The sequence below is a fragment of the Saimiri boliviensis genome, chromosome X (assembly GCF_048565385.1).
Source record: "Saimiri boliviensis isolate mSaiBol1 chromosome X, mSaiBol1.pri, whole genome shotgun sequence".
Taxonomy (NCBI): Eukaryota; Metazoa; Chordata; class Mammalia; order Primates; family Cebidae; genus Saimiri; species Saimiri boliviensis.
The window spans coordinates 38,460,469-38,474,662 of record NC_133470.1 but is presented as its reverse complement, the minus strand read 5'-3'; the positions used below and the strand labels follow the sequence as shown (position 1 = coordinate 38,474,662).

Sequence of the window (14,194 nt, the reverse complement as noted above, 5' to 3'; positions counted from 1 at the left end):
AGTCTTGCTCTGTCAACCAGGCTGGAGTACATGGCATGATCTTGGCTCACTGCAGGCTCTGCCTCCTGGGTTCAAGCGATTCTCCTGCCTCAGCCTCCTGAAAGCTGGGATTACAGGGGCCTACCACCACGCCCAGCTAATTTTTATATTTTTGGTAGAGGTGGGGTTTCACTATGTTGGCCAGACTGGTCTTGAACTCCTGACCTCAGGTGGTCCACCCATCTCAGCATCCCAAAGTGCTGGGATTACAGACATGAGCCATCGTGCCCAGCCCAATTTAGTTTCCTTAACTGAAGTATCTATAAGGCAATGGGCATCATGTAGTTTGGCTGGAGAACCTCAACTTACTATTCCAAGTACTCTATATGATCTTTTAAATAATAAATCTGCTCAAATGATGCCTATCTCCTTAAAACATTCATTCCAATCCATCGTAGATTCTAGCATTCGTTTTAATGTTTGTTACACTGCTTTCAGAAAAAGCAATTGTAAGGAAAATAGCTCACAGGCTAAGGAGTGGACAGTTTGCTGAGGTTTTTCTTCTTACTGAAAAGCATCACATTAGATAGGGAAGCTATCCAGAATCTTCTTCCAGCCACTTTTATATCCTCAAATTCATGGCCCTAAAGAATTTCTAAAGACTTAGGCCTTCTAGGAATGAAGCTGTAACCTACGTGTGCAATTGTGAAATCCATCTACCACCTCCATGTTACCACAGTATTTGTGACCTTATAGAGAAACAGCAGGACTATGTTTCTTCACTTGACCCAAGTTCTGTCCCTGTTTGGTCCCACGGAAGCCAGTAGCACTTCCACCCCTCCCCAAGTCCATTCTTGACACCCACTTCCTGACCTCAGGCTGCCTACCAGTATTCTTCCTTTGGCCTAAAGCACATTCCTCCCAATAGCATCCATCAACCTTGCTCTGCTCAACAATTTTGTGTGAATGGTTTTCTTTAACATCACAGTAGCTGTGAGTAGTCTGAAGTGCTTCAGTAGCTCCAACAGGTCATAGCCCCCACACAGTCCCCATGATTATCCAGCCAGGACATCTGCCATTTTTCTCTCCTTTCCCTGGGAGAACCACTCTCCAGCTCATACCCACCAGCTACCTTATTTAAGTGAAAGCAATCTGTGATTTAACCGGAACTCTGGCATGTAATCAAGGGCTTTGTCTTAGGAAGTCATGCCCTCAGTTGCCACCCTGCCCTGCCAACAACGGGCTGTTAAGGCAGCTACTCGACTTAAAAAAAAAAAAAAAATCTAGGCTCTACTTTCACCAGGGTTTAAAAGTGTTACATCTTTAGTGCAGGAGAAAAGAAAGTTATTAAAATAAAAACCAAGGAAACCAAAAACTGTTATCCTGATTCTACATGTAGGTGCATTTCTCATTGGCGGGTGCGTAGAGGGAGTGTCATTATTATGAGAGACAAGCCCTTTATGAACACCCTTGATATCCACTGGTACCCACACTCTAAACTTGATGTTCTGTGATCTCTTTTTTTTTTTTTTTTTTTTTTTGGCTTAAACAATAGAAATTTATTTTCTTACAGTTCTGGAGGCTGAAAGTCCAAGAGCAAGGTGCTGTCAAGGTCAGTTTCAGGTTCTGTGATCTCTTTAATGGCAGTGATTCAACCCAACGAGAGGTAGGTTTGGTCACTCATTTGAGGACCTGGTTATCTAAGCTGAGTAACAAGTTTAGAGCATGAACTTTAAGCTCAGGAAATGAGCTCAAATTTTATCTCCACCCATGACCAATTGTGTCACCTTGGGCAAGTAACTTGGCCTTTCTAAAATTCAATTTGTTCTGTAAAATGAGCAGTATAAAAAACTCTCCCAGAGCTGTTTAAAAATCAAAGGAGATGTTTTAATTTTACATTTTACTTTTTTTAAAAGCTTTTAATTGCAATAAAACACATTTAAAATTTACCTTTTTTTTTTTTTTGATACAGGGTCTTGCACTGTCACTCAGGCTGGAGTGCAGAGGCAAAATCGTGGTTCACCGCAGCCATGAACTCCTGGGCTGAACAGATCCTCCCACCTCAGCCTCCCAAGTAGCTAAGTTTACAGGTGCATACCACCCTATCAGCCTAATTTTGTGCTTTTTGTAAAGACAAGGTCTCGCTAGGTTGCCCAGGCTGATCTCCAACTCCTGCCTCAGCCTCTTAAAGTGCTAGGATTACAGGCATGAGCCAGTGCACTTGATCATCTTAACTATTTTTAAGTGCACAGTTCAGTAATGTTAATTATATTCACATTTTGCAACCAATCTCCAGAACTTTTTTGTTTTGCAAAATTGAAACTGCATACTCGTTAAACAATTTCTCCTTTTTCCCTCCTGCTAGCTTCTGTCAACCACCATTCTACTTTCTGTTTCTATGAGTTTGACTTCTCTTGATGCCTCATATAAAGGAAATCATACAGTGCTTGCCTTTTTATGACTGCCCTCTTTCACTTAGCATAACGTCCCCAAGGTTCATCCATGTTGTAGCATGTGTCAGAATTTCCTTCCTTTTAAGGCTGAATAGTATTTCATTGTATGTGTATACAATTTTGTTTAACCATTCATCCGTCGATGGCCATTTGGGTTGCTTACACTTTTTGGCTATAGTGAATAATGCTGCTATGAACGTCTATGTACAAATATCTCTTTGAGATCCTGATTTCAGTTCTTTTAGATGTATACCCAGACATGGTACTGCACTGCTGGATCATACGGTAATTCTATTTTTAACTTTTTGAGGCATCCACCATAAACAGATGCACCATTTTACATCCCCACCAACAGTGCACAAAGGGTTTCAATCTCTCCACATCCTCACTTTCTTTTCTTTTCTTTTCTTTCTCTTTCTTTTTCTTTCTTCCTTCCTTCCTCCTTCCTTTCTTCCTTCCTTTCTATTTCTTTCTTTTTTTGGATAGCAGCCATCCAATGAGCATAAGGTGATATCTCACTGTGGTTTTCATTTGCATTTCTCTAATGTTGACCACCCTTTCATAAGCATTTTGGTCATTTATGTGTCTTCTTTGGAGAAATGAATATTCCAACCCATTTTTTTATTGGATTATTTGGCATTTTGTGGTTGAGCTGTAGTTTTTTGTATATTCTGGATATTAATGACTTATCAGATATGTGATTTGCAAATATTTTCTCCCATTCTGTAGGTTAGGTAATCACTTTGTTGATTGCACAAAAATTTCACTCTTTTGATGCACAGAACTTTTACTTTTGATGCAGTCCAATTTTTCTGTTTTTGCTTTTGTTGCCTGTGCTTTTGGTGTCCTATTCAAGAGATCATTGACAAATCTAATGTCATGAAATTTTCCTCTATGTTTCCTTCTAAGAGTTTTACAGTTTTAGGTCTGACATTTAGTTCTTTGATCCATTTTGAATACATTTTAAGTATGGTATAAGGTAAGGCTAGCTCTAACTTCATTCTTTGCATGTGGATATCCAGTTTCCCCAATATCATTTGTTGGAAAGACTATCCTTTTGCCCAGTGAATGGTCTTTGCACTCTTACCAAAATAATTATACTTTTATTTTTGTGATTATTTGATTCATATCTGTCTCTCTCACTGAGCTATAAGCTCCAAGAGGGCAAGAATCTTGTTGATTTTACTCACTATTGTACCTTTAGTGCCTAGTACATAATAAAGGCTCAAAGAAGTTTCATTGAATGAGCAAATAAATGCTTGAAAAACACTTAGCACAGTGCCTGCCACTAAATAAAACTTCAATAGACAGGAATGATTATTGTCATTGCTGTTGTTATTCAACCCATTGTACCTTTTGCCTGGGGCATACATGGCTTAATATGAAGAAAGTGAAAATAAAACTTATTTCCTCAGAGAAATACACAAAAGCCAAAGACAGAGTGTACAATGATTCAGCCTTTGAGATCTGGCAGATTTGGTTCAAACATTGGTCCTATCTCTTTCTTGTGTGATTCTTAACATATTAATCAACTTCTCTCCAAGTCTCAGTTTCCTCATCTGTAAAATGAAGGTGATATTTATCTCATAAGATTGTTATATGGGTTGAATGAAACATGTATAATGCCTTTGCATAGTATCTGGCATTTATAATAAGCCTCCAATAAATGGTTCTTCTGTTATTTCTTTACAGATCATTAGAATCTCTATCTTTTCCCCTTAGTTTGGTTTTGCTATCATCTCTAAAAAGGTTACTTTCTTAGCTATTGTCTCCGTTTATAAGACAATTTAAAAGCGATGACAAGGGTAAATAAGCCTGAATGGAAAATATTCGATTAGGACACTTAAGGCAAAATATCACTAAAGAGTTCCTATCAGACCTGGAAATTAGCACAAACAGCCTATGCATTTTTTTCTCTTGACCAAAATGGAAAACATCTCATTAGTGCAGATCCTGACATTATAGAGTACCTCTGTGAGGATAAAGATTTTTCAGGAAGAGGATCTCCATTTTTAAGAGGTATTGTTTTATGAGAAAGCATGCTAAGAAGGAAATATCTCCTTGTGAGTTTTATAAACTCATACTGCCAGAAAAGACCCCCAGAAAGGATCTGCTTCACCAAAGCCCCAAGGAGGGTAAATGATTAAACCTTCCAGTGTTGATAGGCTTGTATCTCATATTGGTGACTTATTAATTACTTGACCTTTTCCACAGTGCACTTAGCATAGTAAATTATACTCTTCTATTGGGAGTTGGGTGACTTACATGACTCTTTGCAACTTAATCAGGGCTGAGCTCAATATAAGTCACCCAGTGAACACATTGTAGCTGATTGCTTGTTTTTACTATGTGATGTGACGGTTTTGTGGCAGCTTGAAAAGAAAGCACCAAGAAATATAGATAAAATAATTTAAGGAAGATATTTAATTTTCCATGTTTACCTTTGAAATCTTTCATAGCTAAAAACAGAAGGAAAAATTCCAGTGATGTGTGAGATTTTGTTTTTCTATATAAAAAATAGCTAGTAGAACTATTTTCAATTAGTAGAAATAAGTCCAGTGCCCCCTTTTCGGTCCCTGCTCTCTTTGATACCTTTTCAATCCTAATATTGTTGACTCTCCCCTTTTCTGAGAAAATCTTGTTTCTTCTCTTAGGTGTTTTCTCCCCAAGAATTGAACCACTTTGTTTCTGTTGACTTCTCATTCTTTTCCTAACTATGCATAATTGTCTAATTCAACAAATATATAGTCATTTATTTTTTTTACCAAATATATATGGAGTACCACTATGCTTCACTTTCTGGGAGTTTCAGGTGAAGGGGAAAAAAAGGATATAAACAAAATGAATAAAAGAGAATTCCAAGAAGTGATAAGGGATATAAAGCCACTCAATTATTCAACATTCAACAAATGCCTTTAGAGCAATTACTACACATTAGGCTTTGTTCTAGATGCTGAGAATCCTCTCTCATGGACGTGAATTGAGCCTCCTCAGGGTGAGTAGTATAGGACAAACAGTTGAAGGGAGGGGCCCAGTTAGTAAAATGAAGTGACATTTTAGTATGGGTTGATGGGGAAGTGGATTGGACTGAAGAAAGGGAAAAGAAAGGAGGATCTAAATGAAATTTTGAAAGACAAAATTGACAGGGTGTGGTGACTAGCTGAACACGTAGAAAAAAATAAAGTACTAAGACAAAGCCAATACCAGTGTCTGGATGACTAGGAGAATAGGGAGCCTTCCCACCATTCATTCTGCCCTTCTTAACTTAACCCTGATTAGTTAAGTTATTCAGTGATTCTCATTCCCCAGCTACATTGATTGGTCCCGGGATAATCATGTGCCCCACTATCAAGCTGATGAAAGAGAGTGAATCCTACAACATTGGCAGGATCTATTGGATAAGACCCCTTTTCTCTTGTCCTAGATGTATAAGGAGATGAAGTCTGAAACAGTGGCAGCTGGTGTGCTACCTCAAAGGGAGTGCTTGGAGCTCTGGGAGCTACCTTGCTGTACCTAAGGATAAAGCCAATACCACAGAATGCATAATGTTGAGACTGGAAGAAAGTGAATCTTCAGTGATATAATTTGAGTCCTGGATCAAGCCTCACTTGAAGCTAGCATACATCTCGATTTTCAATTATATGAACCAATAGATTCTTTGTATTTTTAATGTTGTTTGAGTTTTCTTTCACTTGCAACTCAAAGAATCCTGACTAATGCAATCCTGGTTAGCATTTAGCATAGTGTTGAGTCCCCAGGAGGCCAGTGAGTATTCGCGATCATAAATGGTTCTGTGACTGGATATATTTTTGTTGACTTTTAAACCACATGTTCAGTGTACAGTGACACTGTGCTGTTTCCAAAGGCAATATTGTTTCCACTGTCAAAAGTTTTTAGTGACTTATTCATTGATATTAAAGAAAGGAGGGCAAAATGAATCATTTTTATTTGTATGGTACTAGTACAATTTGTTACATAGATACATTATATAGTGGCGAAGTCTGGGCTTTTAGCATAACCATCAGCTGAACAATGTACATTGTATTCATTAAGTAATTTCTCATCCCTGACCTCCTCTCACCCTTCTGAGTCTCCAATGTCTATTACTCTATATGCCATGTCCATGTGCACACATTGTTTAGCTCTGAGTTATAAGTGAGAACATGCTGTATTTGACTGTTTCTGAGTTTTTCACATAAGACAATGGCTTCCAGTTCCATACATGTTGCTGCAAAAGAATTGATTTCATTTTTTTATGGCTGAATAATATTCCACTGTGTGTGTATACATATGTATGTATATATACCACACAAAATGAATCTTTAGACAGAGGTTTACAGGACTGGCACCAGAAGAAATGGGGAAGGAAACACATTTGTAGTCAGGTCCTCTTCTGCTCCCTGGAGTGCTCTTTTGCATTTCTTATGTCTTCTCCAACCTAGTGATGAGATCAGCCCTGGATCCTTGTTTCCAGTGAGCTTATTCAGCAGCCAGTGTTAGAACAGTGGTTCTTAATTTTTAGGTGTACTAGACTTACTTGCAGAGCTCATAAAAATACACATCCCTGCAACATGTTCCAGGAGATTCAGGTTCAGTATGTCTTGGGTGGGGCCCAGGAATCAACATTTTTAGCATTTTTCATAAGCTTCCAGGTGATTCTGATGCAGTTATCACTTGGAGAAACACCATTGTCTTAGGATGGATTCCCAAAAGCTGGTCCTGATAGGGTATTCACGAGCAAGTGATTTAGTGAGGAAGTGCTTTCAGGAGAAACTTCGTCATTAATGAGAGAAGTAGGAAAGGGAACCAAAAAACGGTTGGATTTCAGGCAAAGTCCTGGGAAGGGTAGCTTCAGCCTGATCACACAGAGGACCTCTAGAGTGTAAGTAACCCCTCAGAGTTGTCCCCTCTTCCCCAATAAAGGCTTTCATATTCTTGCGCTATGGGATATTGGCTAACAGCTAATCACTGGATGGGGGAAACCTAAACTCCCAGGCACTTCCACGTGGGCAAAATGATTCCAGTAGCTTCCAGAAAGTCCTCTGGAGTCACAGGCATGGGCTTTGGAAGCAAAAATACACTGAAGTCAAGGCACACAGAAATAGCAAAGGGGATCCGAAGGAATTTGGATGGAGCACCTACAGTGTCTGCTGAAACCATTTAAAGGATTTCATATTTACCATAGAAGTATCTGGATTTTTAAAAGTAACTAAGGGAGAGAACAACATGCACCCAATGCAAAGGGAATAATTACTTAAAAGCAGAATTCTGTTCATGCATGGGGTTTTCAGGGAACTCAGTCTACGCATAAGACTCTAGTACCACTGAAATCTGCAATCTTTCAGTGAGTAAACTCTTTAAAATGGCAATTGCTCCCTCTCATTATCTGGCCCCTGCCTATTTCTCTGACTCCCTCTTGCCTCTTTCTTCTTATAGGCTATGATCTAGCCATGACTTACTTCTCCAAAAGAGCATGTTCTTTTTCTAGAAGAGCATATTCTTGCTCACCTTCAAGACTTCACAAATGTTGTTTTCTCTACCGAGAATCAACTGGCCCCTACTCATTCACCTGATTAATTTCTATACTTTCTTTAGTCTTGGTCTAAACATTTTTTTCAATTGGGCCTTCCCCAAACCCATAAATCCTCTCAATATTTGCTCCCTGTACTTCCCAAACCCTAACAAACATCACTCTTCAATGTAATTGCTTGCCAACAATGTGTTTTCTTTTAGAATAAAGTCCAGAGAGTGCAGGGACCATTTTCAGCTACAGCCCCTATGGCTAAACAGACATTCATTGAATAAATATAAAATCATTTGCAAAATGTTATCAGAGTATAAGTCTAATATATATAGCTCTTTCTGGAGAGAGGGGGGTTGTCTTTCACTTTAGCTTAGAACATCCTGTTTATATCATGAGGCAATAACTACTCCAGTTGAGAACAGTGCCATTCTTAATTTTATTCATTAATTCAGTAATAATTTATATCTTGAAACGATCACACTACAGAGTAAGGCTGAACTGTAAATTGCCTAAATTAGCCCAGTGTCACACTCACCTCTGTGTGTGGCCCTCGTGCTAATATTTCTCTGGAGTGTGTGTTTCCCTTGTATATCTGTGTCATGCTGAAATGATGTGGGAGCCTGACAACCTGAGAATGTCTAATGCAGTTGTGAGGAAAGTCCAAGACCTCAAAGTCACTGAAAATTTGCACTGACATCTGAGAATCAAATTTGTTTAGCAGCAACTTCACCCTTGTGGGGTTTTAGATGTTTCTGATTTTTTAACAGGCCCATTAGTTATATACTAGAGGTATATCTACATTATGATGAAGATGTAGAACTGTTTTATTGGTAATTTTCCTAGTATTAGAAATCAGCCAAACACGGTGGCTCAGCACTTTGGGAGGCCAAGGAGGAAGGATCACTTGAGGTCAGGAGTTTGAGAATAGCCTGGCCAACATGGTGAAACCCCACCTCTACTAAAAATACAGAAATTGGCCTGGCATGGTGGCAGGCACCTGTAATCCCAGCTACTCGGGAGGCTGAGGCAGGAGAATCACTTGAACCCAGGAGGTGGAGGTTGCAGTGAGCTAAGATTGTGCCACTGCACTCCAGCCTGCTGCTGAAGCCTATTTTTCCCCTACTTCTCCCTTGTCTGCCTCCCAAGAGGAGGCAAGAGAAGACAAATACCCATGTCCTCAGCTTCCCTTGCAGGTAAGAGTTGCTGTGTGTGACTCTGTCCTGGCCCATGAGATGGGAAAAAGATATTTTCTTTCCTTAATAAATGAGAGAGGGAGCAGAAAGGCCTCTCTTGTCCTTACTGCCCTCCTACTTCCTGCCTTTAATGTCTGAAATTGTGGCAGCCATCTCGTGATGATAATACAAGCCTGAGAATGAGATGCTAACATTACAAGGATGGCAGAGTGGAACAAATAAACCAAGGTCACTGACGACGCAGTCGAATAGCTGATCAATGTTAGTAACCACACATCTCCAGGCTCCTTGCTACATGGAAAAGTGCACCTGGCCCGCTTGCATTTGTTTAAACCACTGTTAGCTGAATATACAGTTACTGACATCTGAACACAATCTAATAGAAGCACTTACTTGAACATTTTCTTTGTGGAAATGAAACAGAACTAAATTATTGACACCTGACCCCCTAATACATGGGCTTATTTGTTTGAACAGTATTGAATTTTTGGAAGACACCCAGAGAAAAATTAGTTTAAAAGGTTTGGTTATTTTAGTCCCTGAAGCAGAGAGGATCTACCTCTAGTCATTATACATGGTACAACTTCTGAGGGATGTGTATAGCAGAGTGTTTCTGTATGACTAAATATCACGCTGGGAACTGGGAGATGTAAGTTCAGATTAGAAGGAAAAAGTCCTGAGCTTTGTGCTGATTGGCAGACCTCGAACCACTCAAAGCCTGTGACCAGGGAATGCCAAAAGCTGATTAAATTAGGGTTATCGCCATGGCAAGGGCGCTGCATGTTTTAGTTTAATTAATCAGAGTCCACCTCTCCAGCTAAGATGGTTACAATCTCACCTCAAGCCTAGAGCTGCTACCCTGTGGTGGGGGAGAGGGATGGGATGGCTTTTGGGAGAGCAACCACCACATTTTCCCATCTGTAAGTGAGGGAATTGGACCAGCTGACCTCGGAGGCTCTTTCCAGATCCAAACTAGCTGTGATTCTATGAGCAGAGCATTGCTTACCTTTACAATCGTTTCCTTTTTTTCACTTCCACTTTCTTTTGTTTTCCTTTATAATCGTCCTTTTCTGCCTCTGAGCATAGGTCCCTGTGGAAGATAACAAACCCCAAAATGAAGTTGACAAGGCTTGGTATAGCTTAGTCTTGGGCTGGGGAAAAGAAGTGAAGCTGACAAGGTGACTTGAGAGGGTTCCTGGACACTTCAGGGCAGAATAGAGTGACACCTTATTCATAGGGCACGAGCTGGACATGCCAACTTGTGTTAACTCTTGGACCCTTAAAGGAGATAATGTTTCCTAAGTTCCAAAGCCCCCTTCTCTAGGGAATGCACAGGCTCTCTGAGAAAGGAGGAAAACCATGTGCAATTACGCTTGTCCTCTGGTCTGCATGTTTTTTTAAAAAAGGTTTAGTACTCAAATCCTTAGCAGGCAAATCTCTCAGCCTTTTGAGGGAGTGGTCAGGGGTTTGTGAGTCTCCACATCACCCCCTCCACTTTGGTACTAATAAATAATTTTCTTGAAAAAATTACCTCACTGAGAAATTTGCCAGACGATTTCTGGAAACTGACTTATGAACTAATTGGGCACTTTTGCTGTGCGGAAGAACAAAGACTCTATTGGTCTTCAACTGAGGCATATACCTGTCTGATGGCGTTGGCTCATTCCGCACATGCTCAGTTGAACAGAAATCTTCATTTTGAATGCAACCTAGCACAGCGGCAACACCCAGAACCCCACTCCCTGGCTGCTCCTGTGCCTGCACTCCCTCTAGTTGCATTTTGTTCCTGACAAGTCTAACATTTATAGGAAGTATAGAGAGCAGAGTAGGTGTTGGGAGTTTGGGGGCAATATACAAAGGAGCTTAAAGTCGCAGTTTGCCCCTGCCTTCCTGGTTTCTCTCTAGGTTGTCTCCAGTGAGGGTAAGTGCTGGATAGGTATTCGCTGAATTTGGGCCAGAACGTGGGAGAAGCTGTCTCCATAGATGACCGTGTGCTGCTGTCGCACACCTTCCTAGGCAGTTTTTGTCTAGTCCTTTTATGGGACGACCTATCCTTACCCCAGCCCTAGTCTTCATTAAGGAATGACAGGGTGGCACTAAAAGCAACCGCTGCGAAGCACGGCTTCAGTGACAACCTCTCTCTACCTCTCTTTTAGCCTTCTCATTCATTCGCACCCTTTCCCTGCCTCTTTTCCCGACAAAAAACTGGGAAAGGCTCCCTGAGATTACAAAAGAAGGGGTAACGGCCGGAGTCCCGTGCCTCTTGCCGGACAACGAGCGTGCAGCCGTGGACCTTTTGTCTCCATCCTCTTTCGCGGCTTGGTCGCGGCAAGCGCGGAGGCGACTACCCCAACCAGCCCCACCTCAGCAGCTGCAGCCGGCGCGCCCCACTCGCCAACCCTCCGCGCCCTCTAGAATCCCAGTGCCCGCCCTTTCGCCGTGACGCGACCGGCGCCGCGCGCATGCGCCGCTCAGGCCGCTCCCCTTTCACGGGGCCGCCGCCTCCCGACGGGCTGGAGTGGGCGGGGCCTGTGGTAATGGAAGCGGCGCCGCCGGCGGGGGAGGAGGGCGTGTCTGCGCGAGGCGGGTGTGCGGGGCTGCCGAGTCGGTCGGCTGCTGAGGCTGAGGGGCGGAGCAGAAGGCAGCAGCCGCGGCTCCCGCCCGCACAGAGCGCCGGTCCCGCGAAGCCCCCCCCACCACTCCTGGGCGGGTGGTGGCGGCTGCAGGAGGAGGAGAAAGAGGAGGGAGCGTCTCTGCCACCGCCTCCTGGTCCCCAGCGCCGATCAGCCGCCGCCACCTCCCTCCGCGACGATCCTACCTCCGTGGTCTTGCCGCGGCCCCCTCTGTAGCCCGAGCTGCTCCGCGACGCGACGGAGCAGGTCTCGGACAGAGGGAGCGGTCGCGGCCTCGCAGCCCGCGCGGGCTGACGAGCCGAGAGCGGGACGCCGCGCGGTCCCCGAGGATCCGCACGCCGGGCAGCGCGGCCCGAGCAGCGCGAGGAGCAGCGGGCGGGCGGGCGGCGCCGGGCCCGGGCCGCCCTCGCTCCCGCGCCCCGGCCCCGCCGCCCGCGCCGGGGCGGTAGCCCGCAGAGGAAGGCGCCGCAGTCTCTGAGTCTCTGGGCCTCGCGGCCCCACTCGAGCGTCCTCGGCGCCGAGGGCTCGCGGGTCCTGAGGGGAGGAGGCGAGCCCGGGGCTGGGCACTGAGCTCTTGGGCGCCCCCACCCCCGTTTTCGAAGCCCTCCACGCTGCGGCCGCTATCCCCTCCGGACCATGGCCGACGACGACGTGCTGTTCGAGGATGTGTACGAGCTGTGCGAGGTGATCGGCAAGTGAGTCTCCACGCGAGGGAGCGGGAGTGTGGAAAAATGCATTTCAGTGATACCCCGGTCTTCCCGCACCCGCTCAGGGCCTGCCCCCTGCCCTCCCTCCCCTTTTCCCCTCTCGTCCTCCTCATCCTGGAGTATTTATAGACGTATACCTGGAGCTCCTGCCAGGCGGGGGCCTTGGGCTTCTCAGCGATCCATTGAGGCCAACGAACCTAGGTTGGCCACCCCGTAAGGCGTGAGGCCGGCTGCCTGCATTTTATCTGACGGTTGCACAGGGACGTGGCACAACCGATTTTATAGTTGCTTCAGTTAGGGTTATTGTTACCTTGCATGTACCATACAACGTTTTTGAAAAGAGCAGCTTGCATTTCCTTTGCTTGTGTGGAGAGAGAGAGAGAGAGAGAGAGAGAGAGAGAGAGAGAGATAGTCCAAGGTTTTAGTTGTGGGGTGTGTGTCTATTGTGCAGGATATTAGACAGATGCCTTTGTGTACACCCCATGCCCGGATTGGAAGGGGTCATTTAAGACGGGGTGCGTTCAGTTTCAGCAAATTCCCCCCTGGTGTACATGAACGTGGAAAGAGTTGGGGGCATTCGAATTTTTAATGCCTCGTTATGCAATGACTGTTCAATCAGTGCTCGAGGCTCCCCTAGACTGTTGTTGGGATGATGGTTAGCATGGTAGAGCCGTCTGCTTTGAGTCACCGGGCTGGTCTAGAATATAGAACTGACAGTCCAAATGCTCATCCTTTCATCTGTGTTGTATAATTACACTAGGGAAAAGCAGGGAATCAGATTAATCACAGTGCTGATTGAGAATTAAATCTGCAGTTCCTCATCTAATTGTCCATTCCTTAAATCTATTTTGAATAGTTTCCTTTTCATTCTTGTCAAACAGTATTCCAAGAGCACAATCCTGCTAATTTGCTTGTGAAGGAAATGCTGGCAATCTGAACTTGATTTCCTAACACAGCGTGTTTTCTGTGGCTTAATAAGGATCGCTAGAGCTACCATTGAAATATTTTTTTTTTTGGAAGCGGTGCTTTATTGTCTATTTTAAGGTCCACAGTTGGGAACTAAAACCAAGACCTTAGAGCAGTTGGCCCTATCTCTTTTAAGTTGTCTGCAGTACTCAATTTCAAATTCGAGTGCTAATTTGTTTCCTTTTCTTTCCATTTTGAGGTATTACAATGTTGCCTCTCATGGTGAAATTGTGGATAGAGCTTGCTACACACTTTACTCAGACACAATTGATATGAGGACATGTTACTCCTTGCCCTATTGTTACATGATCAGCCAGACTGTTAAAAGGAAAGTATCCAAATGTGTCCTGTTAAAGTGGTTGTGGGAGTGTTTTGGAACAGCACTGTCCAAAAGCTGTATTATGAGCCACATTTGTAATTTAAAATTTTCTAGTAGCCACATTTAATAAAAAGAAAGAGGTGTGATTAATTTTAATAAAATATTTTATTTAACCCAGTAGATTGAAACAACATTTCAACATGTAATCAATATGAAAAAATATTAATGAAATATTTTATATTTTTTATACTCTTTGAAATTCCAGTGTGTGTTTTACACTAACAGCACATCTCAATTCTGACACTAAGCTAAATTTCATTAGAAATTCTTGATCTGTATTTAGGTTTCATAAAATTTGCATTTGCAAAAGTAGATTCACATACCCAAGTGGTTCCCAGTATATATAAAAGTTTTCCAATA

At 43.1% G+C, this 14,194-nt stretch overlaps 1 protein-coding gene and 1 long non-coding RNA gene across 15 annotated transcripts in view; one reads left to right on the top strand and one right to left on the bottom strand.

Moving 5' to 3' along the window:
* Positions 1 to 6,205: 6,205 nt before the first annotated feature.
* Positions 6,206 to 12,017, bottom strand: LOC141582879 (uncharacterized). 2 transcript variants are annotated; one of them, XR_012515788.1, is made up of 3 exons: positions 11,968 to 12,017; positions 10,156 to 10,239; positions 6,206 to 7,493 (listed from the first exon to the last, which is right to left on the bottom strand). It is a non-coding gene; the product is annotated as an uncharacterized LOC141582879 (long non-coding RNA). The 2 variants fall into 2 exon arrangements; XR_012515787.1 differs by lacking the exon at positions 11,968 to 12,017 and adding an exon at positions 10,792 to 11,530.
* CASK (calcium/calmodulin dependent serine protein kinase) overlaps positions 11,797 to 14,194 on the top strand; it is a 410,801-nt gene continuing 408,403 nt past the window's right edge. For 5 of the 13 annotated variants that reach the window (XM_074392261.1, XM_074392262.1, XM_074392260.1 and 2 more), the window contains exon 1: positions 11,797 to 12,477. In XM_074392261.1, coding sequence (XP_074248362.1) covers positions 12,419 to 12,477 — 59 coding nt within the window. In that variant the 5' untranslated portion in view covers positions 11,797 to 12,418. The remainder of the gene's footprint in view (positions 12,478 to 14,194) is intronic. The other 8 variants (XM_039475423.2, XM_039475421.2, XM_074392259.1 and 5 more) reach the window with 3 other exon arrangements.